The sequence below is a fragment of the Caenorhabditis briggsae genome, assembly GCF_000004555.2.
Source record: "Caenorhabditis briggsae complete genome, chrII, whole genome shotgun sequence".
Classification (NCBI taxonomy): Eukaryota; Metazoa; Nematoda; class Chromadorea; order Rhabditida; family Rhabditidae; genus Caenorhabditis; species Caenorhabditis briggsae.
In genome coordinates, this window is record NC_013486.2 from 2,536,423 (window position 1) to 2,551,209 (window position 14,787).

At 39.1% G+C, this 14,787-nt stretch overlaps 3 protein-coding genes across 3 annotated transcripts in view; 1 reads left to right on the top strand and 2 right to left on the bottom strand.

Moving 5' to 3' along the window:
• CBG13487 overlaps positions 1-2,847 on the bottom strand; it is a gene marked incomplete at both ends in the record, with an annotated part of 3,583 nt that extends 736 nt beyond the window's left edge. Inside the window, 4 exons of the mRNA XM_045241808.1 lie at positions 111-885; positions 1,723-1,833; positions 1,965-2,152; positions 2,587-2,847. Coding sequence (XP_045095127.1) covers positions 111-885; positions 1,723-1,833; positions 1,965-2,152; positions 2,587-2,847 — 1,335 coding nt within the window. The remainder of the gene's footprint in view (positions 1-110; positions 886-1,722; positions 1,834-1,964; positions 2,153-2,586) is intronic.
• Positions 2,848-3,292: 445 nt separating this feature from the next.
• The window catches only part of CBG13485, a gene marked incomplete at both ends in the record, with an annotated part of 12,614 nt that continues 1,119 nt past the window's right edge, over positions 3,293-14,787 (bottom strand). The window contains 8 exons of the mRNA XM_002630056.1: positions 3,293-3,359; positions 3,407-3,717; positions 7,229-7,441; positions 7,513-7,797; positions 8,268-8,705; positions 10,323-10,662; positions 11,362-11,748; positions 12,199-12,611. Of these exons, the coding sequence (XP_002630102.1) occupies positions 3,293-3,359; positions 3,407-3,717; positions 7,229-7,441; positions 7,513-7,797; positions 8,268-8,705; positions 10,323-10,662; positions 11,362-11,748; positions 12,199-12,611 (2,454 nt within the window). The remainder of the gene's footprint in view (positions 3,360-3,406; positions 3,718-7,228; positions 7,442-7,512; positions 7,798-8,267; positions 8,706-10,322; positions 10,663-11,361; positions 11,749-12,198; positions 12,612-14,787) is intronic.
• Positions 4,366-6,656, top strand: CBG13486 (the record flags this gene model as incomplete). Its single annotated transcript, XM_045241809.1, has 10 exons — positions 4,366-4,449; positions 4,495-4,628; positions 4,672-4,848; positions 4,897-5,008; positions 5,051-5,242; positions 5,286-5,412; positions 5,459-5,622; positions 5,666-5,902; positions 5,948-6,172; positions 6,225-6,656. The coding sequence occupies 10 exons, from the start codon at positions 4,366-4,368 to the stop codon at positions 6,654-6,656; spliced, it is 1,884 nt and encodes a 627-aa protein (XP_045095128.1).

Below are 14,787 nucleotides of genomic sequence, written 5' to 3' on the forward strand. Positions count from 1 at the left end.
TTTTGTCAGTTGTCCAATTTTTGATATCTTTGACAGGAACCGAGATAAATGCGCTCAAATTTCAAAGTTAAAAGGCCCTTCTATTACAGGTTTAACGGCATTTTTCTCACCTCCGACAGATGCTTAGCCACTGTTCTCACATGTCTCCCAAGAATATCTCCAGCTCTTCGAAACACCTCCGCAACCGCCGGATCATCAACTCTCGTCGCCAGTGAAACCGCAAAATCCGCGATTCGATGCTTCTCGAATTTCGAATACAAGAAATCCAAAATCCGAGTTTTATCGTTAATCTGATAGTGCTCGAATAGCAATTCCTTGATGACTACCGTATCCCAGCCGTCTATCATTCCGTCTTCCGCATCGAAAAGCAGTTGAATGGCTTCTCTTGCGATCCAGAATGCACTTCCACCATCGCCAATCTGGTGTCCCCAACCGCCGGCTCCTTTGACTTCTCCATTGCTCATTTTTAGTCTACAAGAGGATCCGGTGCCAGCAATCAAGACTATTCCATTCTCCTCGCCCGGAAAATTGGCCAGCAAAGTCATCACAGAGTCCGATGTCAGGTAAAAATTCTCCGTCAATCCCTTGTTATTTTTCTTGAATCCTTCTACGAATTTTCGATTGAATTCCTCATCTTCGGCACCGGATAAGCCTAGTCCTACAGCGCGTAGTTTCTGAATATCCAGCGATCCCTTTTCAAAAACTTCCAGAATCCAATCAGCGATTCGTTGGCAAATTATAGTGTGATCAGTTAGGAAAAAATTGGTTCCGGGGGCTGATGAGGTGTAGCGTTGGTTGGTATCCGCATCGATGATCACTAACTTCGAGCCGGTGGCGCCGCCTTCGATGCCAGCGTAGTATCCGAGGGATTCGCTGAAAAAATTGCTTATTTTTGTCTTTTTTTCTATGTTTTCATTCTTTTTCTGCGAAAAAACGCTTGAAAACGACTGTTTTCTCGAAAAAATCGTTCAAAAATTCAGGTCGTTTTCGTTCAGGTCGTTTTTGGGATTTTATGTCAATTTTGGCGATTTTCCGGAGATTCTCGATATTTTTCACCCAGATTTCCTTTATTTTTTCGACATATTCCAGTGAAAAACCGCAAAAATTGTTTCAAAGTGGAAGAAAATTTAAAGGCGAACACTGTATTTTCGCTGTTGGGTCTCGCCACGATCCACGTTTTTTTTGGGCCAAAAAATTACGAATTTCTACGAAAAAGTAACTTTTTCATTGAAAATTGCTTCAAAGTAGCCTTTTTTCAGAAAAATCGAAAAAATTCGCTTAGAAAATAATTTTTGGCCTAAAAATACGAATTTCCATAATTTTCACTAATAAGTAGCTTTTCAACGGGAAAATTTTTGAGCCGATTTACCGGAAATTTACAACCAAAAATGTCAATTTTGGGCCTAGAAATTACGAATTCCCACGGAAAACTAGCTTTAAAACAAAAATATTGCTTTGAAATTACTTTTTTTTTCAGCAAAATCGAAAAATTCGCTTTGAAAATAATTATTGGTCTAAAAATGCGAATTTCCGATAATTTTCGGCTTAAAAATTACGAATTTTCACTAGAAACTAGGTTTTCAACCATTTTTTCATGGAAAATCGCGAAAAATCTCTCAAAAATAAAAGAAAATTTAAAGGCGCAGACTGTAACTCCACCGATGAATACCACGATTCTCGTTCTAGGCCGACTTTTCGAAGAATTTAAAAATTTTAAATTACTTTGTCATTTGAAAAATATCAATAGTCTCCTTCTCCGTTTCAATTCTTCGGACCAGATTTGTTTTCAAAAATCGATATTTGGCAAGTTGAGGTGCACAAGTCCAGCTGTCGCTGTAAGAAAACACGATTTTGGAAGCTAAAAATCCAAAATTTTCTATTTAAAATTAGTTCAAGACGACACGAAAAAAGGACAAAATACAAACAATCCCCGTTTCTCTGCGTCTCTCCACCGCTGCACTCACTCTCTCAGCTGGTATGCAAACCAAACGACCGCGTGCTCGAATTTTATCAACAATTGGGCGAGAGTGTCGACCAACGGTCGAAACGTGGCCGGATCAAAGAAGACGTCCGACGCGATAATTATGTCAAGACGATCGCCGATTTTCAAGATAACGTCGGCGACGGACGCCCGGCTGTCCCAATCGAGACCCTGAAAAGCATCTTATTGACAAATAATGCAATTTCTAATTAGTTTCAGCATTTTTCAGTGCGAAAGTTGCTTTGAAACCGCAAAAAACGGTGGAAATTGATTGAAAATTCAAAGGCGCATACAGTAATATCGTTTCTCGGGTCTCGAAGCGATAACGTTTTTTAAAGCGATTTTAGCTGACTCATTTTACTCATTTTTGATTGATTTCACGATTTAAGAAAGAAAATAGTTTTTTACAGATTCAACGAATTTCAGCTCTTAAGCGATCGGAAAATTCAGAATCAAAAGAAAAAAACTTCGAATAAAAATGATGGGTTACGTAACCGGTTACTGTAGAACATTTAAAGGCGCATGCGATTCCTTGGGCGGGTCTCGGAGCGATTTTAACTTTTTCAGCGTTTTTTCTCGATTTGTCCGGCTTTTCATGCCATTACCGCCACGTGGCACTTCTCCTCGACTCCGTTAGCTTCAATATTCTTCTGAAGCGTCGTCAATGCCGTCTCCAAATCGGGATGATCCGTCATCCAGACCTTCTCAGCGCCTAATTTCGCGGCGGTGAGCCCGGCGACTCCAGTGGCTCCTGCGCCAATTTCCAGAACAACCTTTTCAGCGATTTCTTCTCGTTTTGAGCACAAAAATTCGCCGAAGACTTTGGCACACGGCCAAGTGTGTTTCCAGTGGTGTTGAGTGGACATTTTAGGGCTATAAATTTGGATTTTGTGGCTTTTTTGGGCCTATAATAGGAAAAAATGGTAGCGAAATTCGATGGAAACGAAAAATTGGTTAAAATAATGCAATCTTTATCTTACAAATCTTATTTTATGCCGCGTTCAAAGTTGATTTCCAGGAGTAAAAATTCCTGGAGAAACGCTGTCCAAAGCTGCGATTGTTTTCCAGATTTACAGCAATAGTAAACTACTGTATCACTCGTTTTGACTGTGTTCTTCCTGTTGATTCATGTCGATTTACGGCGGGTCTCGAAGCGGAGGCCTCTGGAAAACAATGGCAGCTTTGGACAGCGTTTTTCCAGGAAATTACTCCTGGAAATCAACTTTGAACGCGCCATTAAGGCACTTTTAAATAGACAAATCACAACTGGGATATGGCATAGCAAAATTATATAGTTTATACAAATTAAAATTACAGAATCCACGAGTTGAGATCGGTTGCAAACTCCTCGTCGCTCATGAATTTCTTGTCGATTTGTCTGAAAATTCAAATTTCTGAATAAATTTGAAAATTCTGCAAACTCACGATATCGCAATATCACCACACAACGGGCACTCGTTGCCGACAATATTGCCAATCAGCGCCGCGATTTTCAGATATTTGTCTTGCTTTTCAACGAAACCCTTCGCATTTCCAGCCAACTGCTCGGCTTTCATTTGACCCAGCACACGATCCTCATCGTTGATCAACGTCTTCATGCGGGCGACGTCTTCTGCCGTCAAGAATGGAATCATTGCGATTTCGAGGCATTCTCTGTGGAAGAGGTGACGGCACGAGTGGACGTTGAAGGCTCGGCCAGAAATCGGGCGGGCGCAGTGGGCACAGACGTCGGAGGGCTGGAAATTAGACATTTTTATGTAAATTTCGGTCATTTTCCGCGGATTTTCGATAGTTTTATGTGAATTTCTATTCTTTTTCTGAATTTTTTGCCGAAAAATCGCTTGAAAAAGTGAAAAAACCGCAAAAATTGTCCCGAAAATGAAGGAAAATTTAAAGGCGCATACTGTATGCTCGCCGATGGGTCTCGCCAAAATCCAAGTTTTGAGTCAATTTCGGGCGAAATTTCGCCTAATTTGGCCTAAAAACTTGATGTGCTGGCTGAAAAATAACGAATTTTTTGAATTTTCTCAGGGCTGTCCAAAACGAAGGCCGGGCCTCGGCCGGCCTCGAAAAAGCCTCGGCCGAAGAAAAAAAGGCCTCGGCGCGCTCCATTGAGAAAAAGCCTCGCGAGGCCTCGGCCGGCCGAGGCCGGCCTCGCAAATGTGACTACGGTCAGCAAGTCGCATATTTTACGACAAGTTGCGTATTTTTTTTAATTTTTTGTTTTTTCTCGCTCTTTTTCAGCAAATCACGATTTTTCGAGAGTTTTCTCGATTTTTCCATCGATCTGTGGCGACATGAACATTTCAAACGCCAGTGATGGTCGCGTTTAAGCCGATTTATTCATTTGTTATAACCGTTATTCAATTTCAGACACAATTCAGATGCCTCAATGGTTCATTGATCCCAACAAAATCGATTGTGAATTAGTGATAAAGAACAAAAAGGAAGGATTCGGCGGTTTTTATGCTAGTTGAAATTTTTTTTTGTTGAAAAAATTAGTTCTTTTTCAGAAAAAATGCACTGATAAACAGGGATACATGCGAGTGGTGTTTGTTCATCATGCGACCGGCGCAGAGAACGCCGTCAAATTTTTAAAGTGTGAATCTTGCTCGAGCATTATAGGAGATAACGGTGGCCATTTGCAGTAGGCAAAAACATTTTTTATATTAATTATGATGAAACTATAGGCGCCACCAGAAAAAACACAGTACATCTGGAAATTCTACGTCCCGTAACGTTTTGAATGCTTCAAAACTGGATGTATCGAGATTGCTGTCACGATTTTTTGCCACCACTGGAAGGCCATTGCACGAAATGGAAAATTCTTCGTTTAGAACGTTGGTCGGCGATTTATTGAATCTCGGGTATAATTATTTTTTAAAAAAGTTCTCATTGTAAATTGTATTGTTCAGCAAGCGAATGGATCCAACATCAGTACCAATGTCGCTTATTCCCAGCAGAAGTTCTACGCGACGGTATACCTTGGAAAAACTGGACAATGAAATTGCAAAGTTGCGAACTCTGGTGATAATCGACTCATGGCCATTTGTAAAAGGGAATTTTCAGGTGTTGCCTATTGCGAAATCGGGATACCTATCGTTCATGGCTGATTTTGGAAGAGTTCACGAAGATTTTTTGTGCCTGAAGGCTTCTTATTTGGAAGAAAGGATTGACGAAGATGGTAGTCTGAAATGGGTGACACTCGTCGTTCCAATCGCCTATATGTCAGTGTCCGGAGATTTGAAAGATGCGAATAATGTACGTGATGCTATCAAGTTCACTTGCCAAGACTACATTTCAGATTTTCATTATGATCAAACAAGCCGTTTTGAATTTTTTTGGCGAAGATTTGGATTTGAAGACTGCATTTTTAACAGCGGACGGAGCTCATAATATTCGTCGCTGTGCAACAGATCATTTTAACCAATGTAAGCTTCACTCAATTTGCGAGTGCCTAAATGGGTTGGTTTCCAGATGTCCGCTGCTTCGCTCATGCGACTGATATCATTGGAAAACGAACACTGCTTCCTTATAAATCAACAATAGTTTCTCCTCTTGAACGATCGATTTTGAAAAACTATTCCGATCTCCTGGAATTGTGTCGACTGTTCACAATGAGTCTCAAAAAGGACCGAGCGGTAATTTCTTCAAAGTTACACATGTTTCACTACGGAATTTTAGTTGTACAAGGAAATTGGCGTGTCTCTTTTGGATGTAGTCCCAACACGATGGTTCTCTGGATTTAAGTGTCTTGTTGCGGTTTACAAAAACATTGACAAATTAGGATCCTTTATTGCCGAGATGACCCCAACTTCTGCTTCGCACCTGGACGAACTGCTAAAAATAGAAAATAGAATCAGATACAAAGAACTATCTGATGTAATGGATCCATTACTACAATCGAATACATATTTCCAGGTTTATCAACTCAAACAGAATGCTGTTAATAATTAACATTTTAAGGAGAATTCGGACAGTTTGAAAGATGTGGCTGTGTTTGTCGTTAGCTTAATGGATGAATTTGATCGATTTTCGGTAGCTGGAGAGAAAGAGGTTCTTGTCAAATTCGCGAAACAAGCAACGAGAAAAATGTGCACAGATCTCGATACCATTCATTTTGTAGCCACCTATTTGAATCCTCCGTCTAAAGATTTACATGAGTTACAATTGAGATACGATCGGCATCAGGTACTAAAGAAAACGACGAACACTGTAACATGAACTAGTGTGTAAATTTCAGATTCCGATTGATATCGTGAACGATGCTCAGAAGCTTCTGGACGATTTGGGAAAAAGTTTTGAGGAAATGAGATATCAGGCGCCACCACAAAGCCAACCACCTGCACGTCATCTCACTTTCCTTCAACGTACTCTGGGCGGATCAAGCGCCCCAAAAAGCAGTTCGCTTCATCAAGAACAGCAGCAATACGAGAGAGACAACAGAAGTATGCCTGCATCAAAATTTTGGCCTCTGGCAAAAAGCTCCTATCCAATTTTGCACGAAATCGCCCGAAAAGTTCATGCGATTCAAGCTTCGGAAGCAGATGTAGAAAGATCTTTTTCAATCATAAAAAACTTGTACACACCAAATCGTCAGAGCCTGGACTTAAAAATGCTGGAAAAGTTGATGATTTTCAAAGAAAAAGATCGATTCGACACAGGCGAGACTTGAAGATTTTGATGCATGAACACAAGCTTTTTTTGTTAATTTTCTTGAATTTGTTGTCATTTTCTCTCCCCTGTTATCTCAGTGTTGAATAAAAGATTTCTTGACTTCCTCCTTTTTTTAAATGCTCTAAATATCGAAAAATCGAGAAAACTCTCAAAAAATGCCTGATTTGCTGAAAAAGAGCGAGAAAAAACAAAAAATTTAAAAAAAAACGCAACTCGTAATCATATTTGCGAGGCCGGCCGAGGCCTCGCGAGGCTTTTTCTCAATGAAGCGAACTTGCGACGGCCTCGGCCGCATAAAATTGCGCGAGGCCTTCGGCCGGCCGAGGCCGGCCTTTTGGACAGCCCTGAATTTTCTACATAAAAAATAGAAAAATCGTTCGAAAATGTTCATTTTCGAAAAAAAATTGCTTTTCAGGCCAGAATTTTCAATGGTAAAATTGACAGTTTTCAGATGGATGTTGGGCCATTTTCAGTCAATTTTCAGCTGTTTTTATCTATTTAGAGGTCAATTCCAGTGAAATTTTCTATTTCTTTTCCATTTTTCCCCCAATTTTTCGGATTTCTGCTCACCTTCACCACCGTCGTTCGATTCTTGAGCTTCTCCTGTTTCTCACGAATCTCCGTCGCAATGTCCGTCGCCTCCTTCATCGATTTCTCCAATTTCTCCAGCCGATCCTTATTTCTCATCAAAAAATCCATGATAACCGGCCGGAGAGTGCCGACTTTTGTGAATTTCGGGATGATTGGGAAGAGGTCTTGAATGGTGATCAGGTGGTTGGATTCCTGGAAAATTGGAGGGTTTTTTTCTGGAAATTAGCTGAAAATCGTCCATTTTCAGGATTTTTTCGGCAAACCTGTATAATCTGAATCGCCTTATCCACGTCGTTCTCCTTCTGCACATAATACTCTGCAATTTTCAGCCAAATCGATTTTTTCGCCTTCTCATCTAGCTTCGGTCGAATGAATTCGTTTCCATCACCACCGACGCCAATTCCAGCCAAATACGCAAAGTCCAAATCGGCTTCGTCCATCTTTTTCGCACACTTTTTCGCCAAATCCACGTCATTGACTAGTGCTTTGTCGACGGCGTCGCCGAACATTCCAGCTATGCAGTAGAGGAAGACGATGCATTCGTCGAGCTGAAAAATGGGACATTTTTTGGGAAAATCTAGCAATTTTGAGTCGAAAATTTGAGAATTTTGATTCAAAATGCAGCCAAAATTCGACAATTTTTCAGCCAAATTTCGAGATTTTCGAATAATTTTCTAGATTTTCAGGATCATTTTTCACAATTAAGGGTTCTAAAAATCATGATTTTATCTCAAAATTCGGGATTTTCGGGTCAAATTTTAGGATTTTTCGTCCAAATTGAAAAATTTATTGCTGGAATTTTTGATTTTTTGGGGAAATGAAATGCCACAATTTTGACCCAAAATTCCTGTTTTTGAAGTCAATTTTCATGATTTTTGGGTGAAATTTCGAGATTTTTAGGCCAAATTTCTACGATTTCGGCTAAAAATGACTCATTTTTGGTTCAAAAAATTTCAGATTTTCCACAATTTTCAGCCCAAAAAATCTCCCTTTTCCTCTATTTTTCAACGATTCTCACCTCAAATTGCTCACACGTCCGCATCGCGAAATCCAAGTCATACGGTAGCTCGGCTCGTCCTTTTTCATTGGATTTCAAGTACTTTAGAAGGTTCTCCCTCCTGAATTTCGCCATCAAGTGCAAATAAATATTGTGGAGATTCCGGAAATTCTTCACATCCGAATACTTGTTCGATTTGAGGAATTCCTTCAAGAAGTCCAACGCCGGCGCGGCCATTTCCAGATTTTTGATACAAAGTGACAGGCACGGAGTCAGTTTTTGCGGGGACATTTGATCCAAATTTTGGCTTAAAAATCCGATTATTTGCTTGGGAATGTGCTCGATGAGCAACGGACACATTTCGTAGGTCAGCTCGGAGATTCGCTGATTTTTTAGCACGTCGAGCACTTCAATGTATTGCTCACGGAGCATGAGAATGTCGATTACGGTACGGAGATCCTGGAAAAGGATTTTTTTTAGAATGGCGAGATTTTTTTGATTTAATTTTCAGCTATTTTCAGATTCTAGAATTGGCTAAAAACGCTGAAAATGGCGAAAACAAAAATTTTTTCAGTTAGGTCATTTTTCGCGTTTTTGAGGCCAATTTGAGACCATTGTAGGTCAATTTTAGATCTTCACAGGCCAATTTTAGACCATTTATAGCCAATTTAGGTCATTTTTCGAGCCAATTTGGACAATTTTAAGCCGATTTCAGACTATTTTACGACTATTTTGGACCATTTTAAGTTTTTTTGGACGATTTTAACCCTATTTTGGACTATTTAAGGCTCAATTACAGACCATTTTAAGTCTATTTTGGACCTTTTTACGCTTATTTCAGACTATTTTAAGCTCATTTTGAGCCATTTTAAGCCTATTCTAGACCATTTTAAGCCATTTTTAAATGATTTTAGGGGAATTTCGGACCATTTCAAGCCTATTTCGGACCATTTTACGCCTATTTTGGACCAGTTTCAGACCATAAGCCAATTTTAGATCGTTTTCAGAACTTTTTGAACCATTTTACGCCTATGTTGGACCATTTTAACCCTATTTTGGACTATTTTAGGCTGAATTATAGACCATTTTGAGGGAATTTCGGACCATTTCTACCCAATTTGAGATTACTGTAGGCCATTTCAGACCGTTTCACGCCCATTTCAGACTAATTTAGGCCAATTTTGGAACATTTTTGGTCATTTATTGGACCATTTTCGGTCAATTTAAACCTATTTTTCAGTCAATTCTGGATCATTTTAAGCCAATTTTGTACCATTGTAAGTTAATTTTAGGCCAATTTAGGCCAATTTTCGACTGTTTTTGCCTTCACAATTGTCTGAAAATGGTCAAAATTCGATCGAAGCAAGAAAAAAAAAGAATTTTCAGTTTATTTTATTTTCAGACAAAAATTCGACTAATTTTGGACATTTCGAAGTCAAATTTGATCAGTTGTTTACAGCCTGAATTCGTTAATTCCAGGCTATTTCGGTCCAATTTCAGCTAATAATATGTTCTTTATACGTCATTTTTAGACAAATGCTTCACATTTTTCAGATCAGATTCCAGAATTTTTCGAATTTCAGGATTTCAAAATTTTAGGATTTTTTTGAACATTTCTAGGTCGAATTTGACCAGTTTCCGACATTTTTCAGACAAATTAGGTCGATTTTCACGGTTTTCCTCACCCATTTTAAGCCAATTTCGCACCAATTTAGGTAAATTTTAGGTCAATTTCGGACCATTTTAGACCAATTTTAGATGATTTTAAGCCAATTTTTTGACCATACCAGGTCACTTTTAGGTCATTGTTGCTGAACTATTTTGAGCCAATTCGGGACCGTTTTAGGTCGATTTCATGCGATTTTTCTTGATTTTTTAGGAATATTTCTAGAATTTTCAAATTTCAGAAATTACATATTTCTAGCTAGTATTTGAGCCAATTTTCAGCCTACATGATGTTTTTTTAATTCATTTTTAGCATTTTCAGCCCATTTTCAGCGTAATTCCCACCTTAACAGCGTTGGCAAAGAACAGCTGCATCTCAAAATCCGCATGAGCAATGCACATCCGATAGACCGCTTCCCGGTTCGTTTGAATCGATTCGATCACATTTTTCCGCATAAAATATCGTTGAACATGGTCCATTGTGTCTTTTAGATGGTCCGCCGCCATTGGATCCGTCATATTATTTTTCAGTCGTCGCATTTCAGCCAGCTCCTCTAGTTGGACGTTCAGAAGCCACATCACCAGAGCATCCCGACGAATCTTGTCTTCATGACGTGTCAGGCGCTCCAGCTTCTTGTCTAGAAGCGTTTTCAGACCCATTTTTCGTTCGGATGAGTTTGTCAGAAATTTTAGGACCACCGATTCGAATGGCTCACTCGATTGGGCCAGGATTTCGGCGGCCGCTGTGAAACTGCAAAAAAATTGACGATTTTTGGGAAAAGAAGGGATAATTTTAGGGTTATACTAATCTCGAAAAAGCAGAAAAGGCTCCGAGACGTTTCAGAACTTTTCTGCATTTTTGTATAGTGGTTTTAGCACATCAAATGAGAATTGCTCATTTCATTTTTGTGCTTTTTCATTCGTTCTCATCTACCGTACTCCAAATAATGATAGGGTCACACTGGGAATCTCTCAAACAATCGAAAAAATTGAAATTTTCAAAAACGATGTCTACAAGCACGCAAAATTTATGTAATGACATCGTTTTTGAAAAATTCAATTTTTTCGATATTTGAGAGATTCCGAGTATGCACCTATCATTGTTTGGAGTACGGTAGATGAGAACGAATAAAAAAAACAGAAAAACAACAAATTGAGATAAGCAATACTCATTTTATGTACAAAAACCACTATGCAAAAATGCAGAAAAGTTCTGAAACGTCGTGGTTTTGAAACGTCCCGGAGCTGATGAGAACGAATGAAAAAAACAGAAAAGCACAAAATTGAAATGAGCAATGCTCATTTGGTGTGCAAAAACCACTATATAAGAATGCAGAAAAGTTTTGAAACATCGGATTCCGAAACGTCCCAGAACCAAAAAAAGAGGCTAGAATTAGTTTTGTTTTCAGCCAAAAAAATAAAGAATTTTAAGCCCAAAAGCGCTCCTCACTTCTTCTCCCTTATATAAAAATCCGCCTGTTTCCTGAGCACCATTTCCAACGCATCCGGCTCAATCTCCACTCGAGTTCTCGCGATTTGCAGTGCCTTCGCATAATCTCCCCGATCCAGATACGTCTTCCAAATGTATCTAGCCTCATCATTCGTACCGTACTTCATTGCCACTTCCGACGTGTACAACCAATGGAATTCAGTGACAGAGTCGGTGGTGAATCCGAGGGCGGAGCCTAATTCCGGCGTCCATGGATCTTCGAAAACGACGTCGTGGGGTGGGAGGAGAGATAGGGCGAGGACTCGAGAGGAGTAGGCTAGGAGAATGTGGTAGTCGGTTAGAGCAATGCCTGTGGGTGGTTCAAGACGGCCTTCGATCAGGCGGTGTCTGAAAAAATCATTTTGGATTATTTTAGGGCAGTTTTGGACCAGTTTAAGCCGATTTTGAACGATTTTAGGCTGATTTTGGACCATTTTAAGCCTATTTTAGACCATTTCAAGATAATTTTAGACCATTTTTGGCCAATTTTAGGCTAATTTTGGACAACTTTAAGACCATATAAAGTCAATTTGAAACCATTTTAAGCCTATTTTGGACTATTTTAAGCCTATTTTATCCCATTTTGGGCCAATTTTGGACAATTTTAAATCTTTTTCAGACTATTGCAGGCGAGTTTTTGATTAATTTGAATTAATTTCAGACTACTTGTAGCCAATTTCGGATCATTTCTGACCATTTGTGACTGATTTTAGACTATTTTAAGTCCATTAGGCTAATTTTTGCCGATTTTAGATCATTTTGAGTCAATTTTACATCATTTGTCCCCCAAAAACGCACTCAATATTGAATTCTTCCACTAGGACTTCTTGAATTCTCTCCGCATAAATATTCACACTTCCAATCGATATTCCATCCGGCGACAGCCAAGCGTATCGTTTTGGTTCCGTCATCGACGGATGCATCGTCAGGAATCCGTGATTTTTGAATTTTTCCGAGAATTTCGAGCTAGAAATTATGTGTTGCTGGGTGTTGGGCGAATTGAAGAACGCGTGGAATACGGTAGTCGGCGATTGCTCAGCGCCGAGATTCATGAGGCCAGCTTGTAAGGAGGCGGAGCTTGTGAAACCGCCTAGCTTCAGCGTTGGCGGCGGCTCGTTTTCCATGATTAGGACGATGAGACGAGCCATTTGAGCTATGATCAACATCCATTTTTTCGGGGCCTTTGGGTCGTCGTCCGAGAGTTGGAAGAGCTGAAAATTTTGGGGATTTTTTCGGTATTTTAGGATTTTTCAAAATTCGAGTTTTTGATTTTTTCGATTTTTGTTTCAGGAATCTCCAGAATTTCGAAAAATTATTGAGGGCGCTATGTTGGTTGGGGGGGGGGGGCTCTTTTTTGGCTTTTTTTGGCATTTTCTGACTTGCGCATTAATTCTAAGCATGTTAGAAATATTTTTGAGTTGTCTGGACCTCTAGAAAGTATAAAATAATATGATAAAATACAAATTCCTGTTTTTTGCTTCTTATTTTAGGCTTAGGCTAAAACGCCTTGGCACTTGAAATATGAATATTTTGAACTTTTAAACCGATTCTCGGGTAAGTTTTTCGGAAATGAAGCATTCTCAATCAGCATTTTTGGTGTGATTTGCGTTTTTCACCTATTTTGGCTTTTGTGAGTTGGGGCACCCAAATTTTTTGAATTTGGCGCCGAAATGCGGGTGTCCCTGAGGAAGGGAAACAAGGCGTTTTGGCCTAAGCCTATAATTTCAAACAAAAACCAAACATTTTGAAAAAAAAATTTCAGCCAAAATGTGCGATTTTCACTGATTTTCGCCAATTTCAGTATTTTTCTGGCTGAAATTTTTTTCAAATTTTTTTCGTTTTTTTTAAATTATAAGCTTAGGCAAAAACCCCTTGTTTTCTTTTCACTGGGACATACGAAAATGGCGCCAAATTCAAAAAATTTGGGTGCCCTCCCAACTACGCTAGCGCGTGCGTTTTAGCCTAAGCCTAAAATAAACAAGCAAATAACAGGAATTTGTATTTTATCGTATTATTTTATACTTTCTAGAGGTCCAGACACCTCAAAAATATTTTTAACATGCTTACAATTAATGCGCAAGTCAGAAAATGCCAAAAAAGTAAGAAAAGAGTGGCCCCCCAACCAACATAGCGCGGCTCAGTATCCAAGGGTACATCGGAAAAGGGTACATCGAGTTCTTAGGGTACATCGGATCAGAGGGTACATCGAGTTCTTAGGGTACATCGGATCAGAGGGTACATCAGTTCTTAGGGTACATCTGGGAGGTAGGTTCAAGGGGTACATCTGGCGTTGGTTCTGAGGGTACATCGGAGAAAGGATCCCAGGGTACATCGACAAGTTCTTAGGGTACATCAATTAAAAATTTTGTAGTTTTCAACTGGAAGATATTTTGGTATAAACTGCACTATTTTGCTTGTTTTTTTGTCGATTTGTTTGAAAAAGTACAGTTTCTCATAGTTTTATTGATTGACCAGCAAGCTGGTGAGCCTTCGGCGCGATTCCATCTATTTTTTTTTCAAATCTTCGTTTCTCACTTTTTCTAAATAAAAGGGTCACGTAAATATATATGTATTTTTCAATGGGGTTTGTTTATTGGAGCTTGTATCCACAGAATGCAATAGATGTACTATTACATTTTGAGCCTGCCGAAGAAAACAAATCCGCAATGCACATTTGGCGAGTAGTCAAAAAAAATATGAAAAAAAACTGTACTTTTTCAAACAAATCGACAAAAAAAAACAAATAAAATAGTGCAGTTTATACCAAAATATCTTCCAGTTGAAAACTACAAAATTTTTAATTGATGTACCCTAAGAACTTGTCGATGTACCCTGGGATCCTTTCTCCGATGTACCCTCAGAACCAACGCCAGATGTACCCCTTGAATCTACCTCCCAGATGTACCCTAAGAACTAATGTACCTTCTGGTCCAATGTACCCTAAGAACTCGATGTACCCTCGATGTACCCTTTTCTGATGTACCCTTGGATACTGGGCCACATAGCGCCTTATTGAGATTTTTGGAATTTCCAGAATTTCGAAAAAAAAATCGAATTTCTAGAAAATTGAATTCGAATTTTCTTCTAAAATTATGAAATTTTTCGTCTAAAATTATGAAATTCCGCAAACTTTTTTTTCTCATTTTGGATTTTTTGGGTATTTTTTCGGCTGAAAGAAGTGGAAAACATTTCATTATTGTACAGATTTGTAAGATCTCTTCAAGGAGCGAGATAATTGAGCTCGACTTGCAGGGGAGGTTTTCGGACGCATTGGACACCTTGAAGTTCGAAACCAACAGTCTGAGTTGAAGAATTTTTTAGTTTTAATGATTTTTTTTTTGAACAGATGGTACATCTTCAATTAAGTGTCTACAAAAAACTTATCGA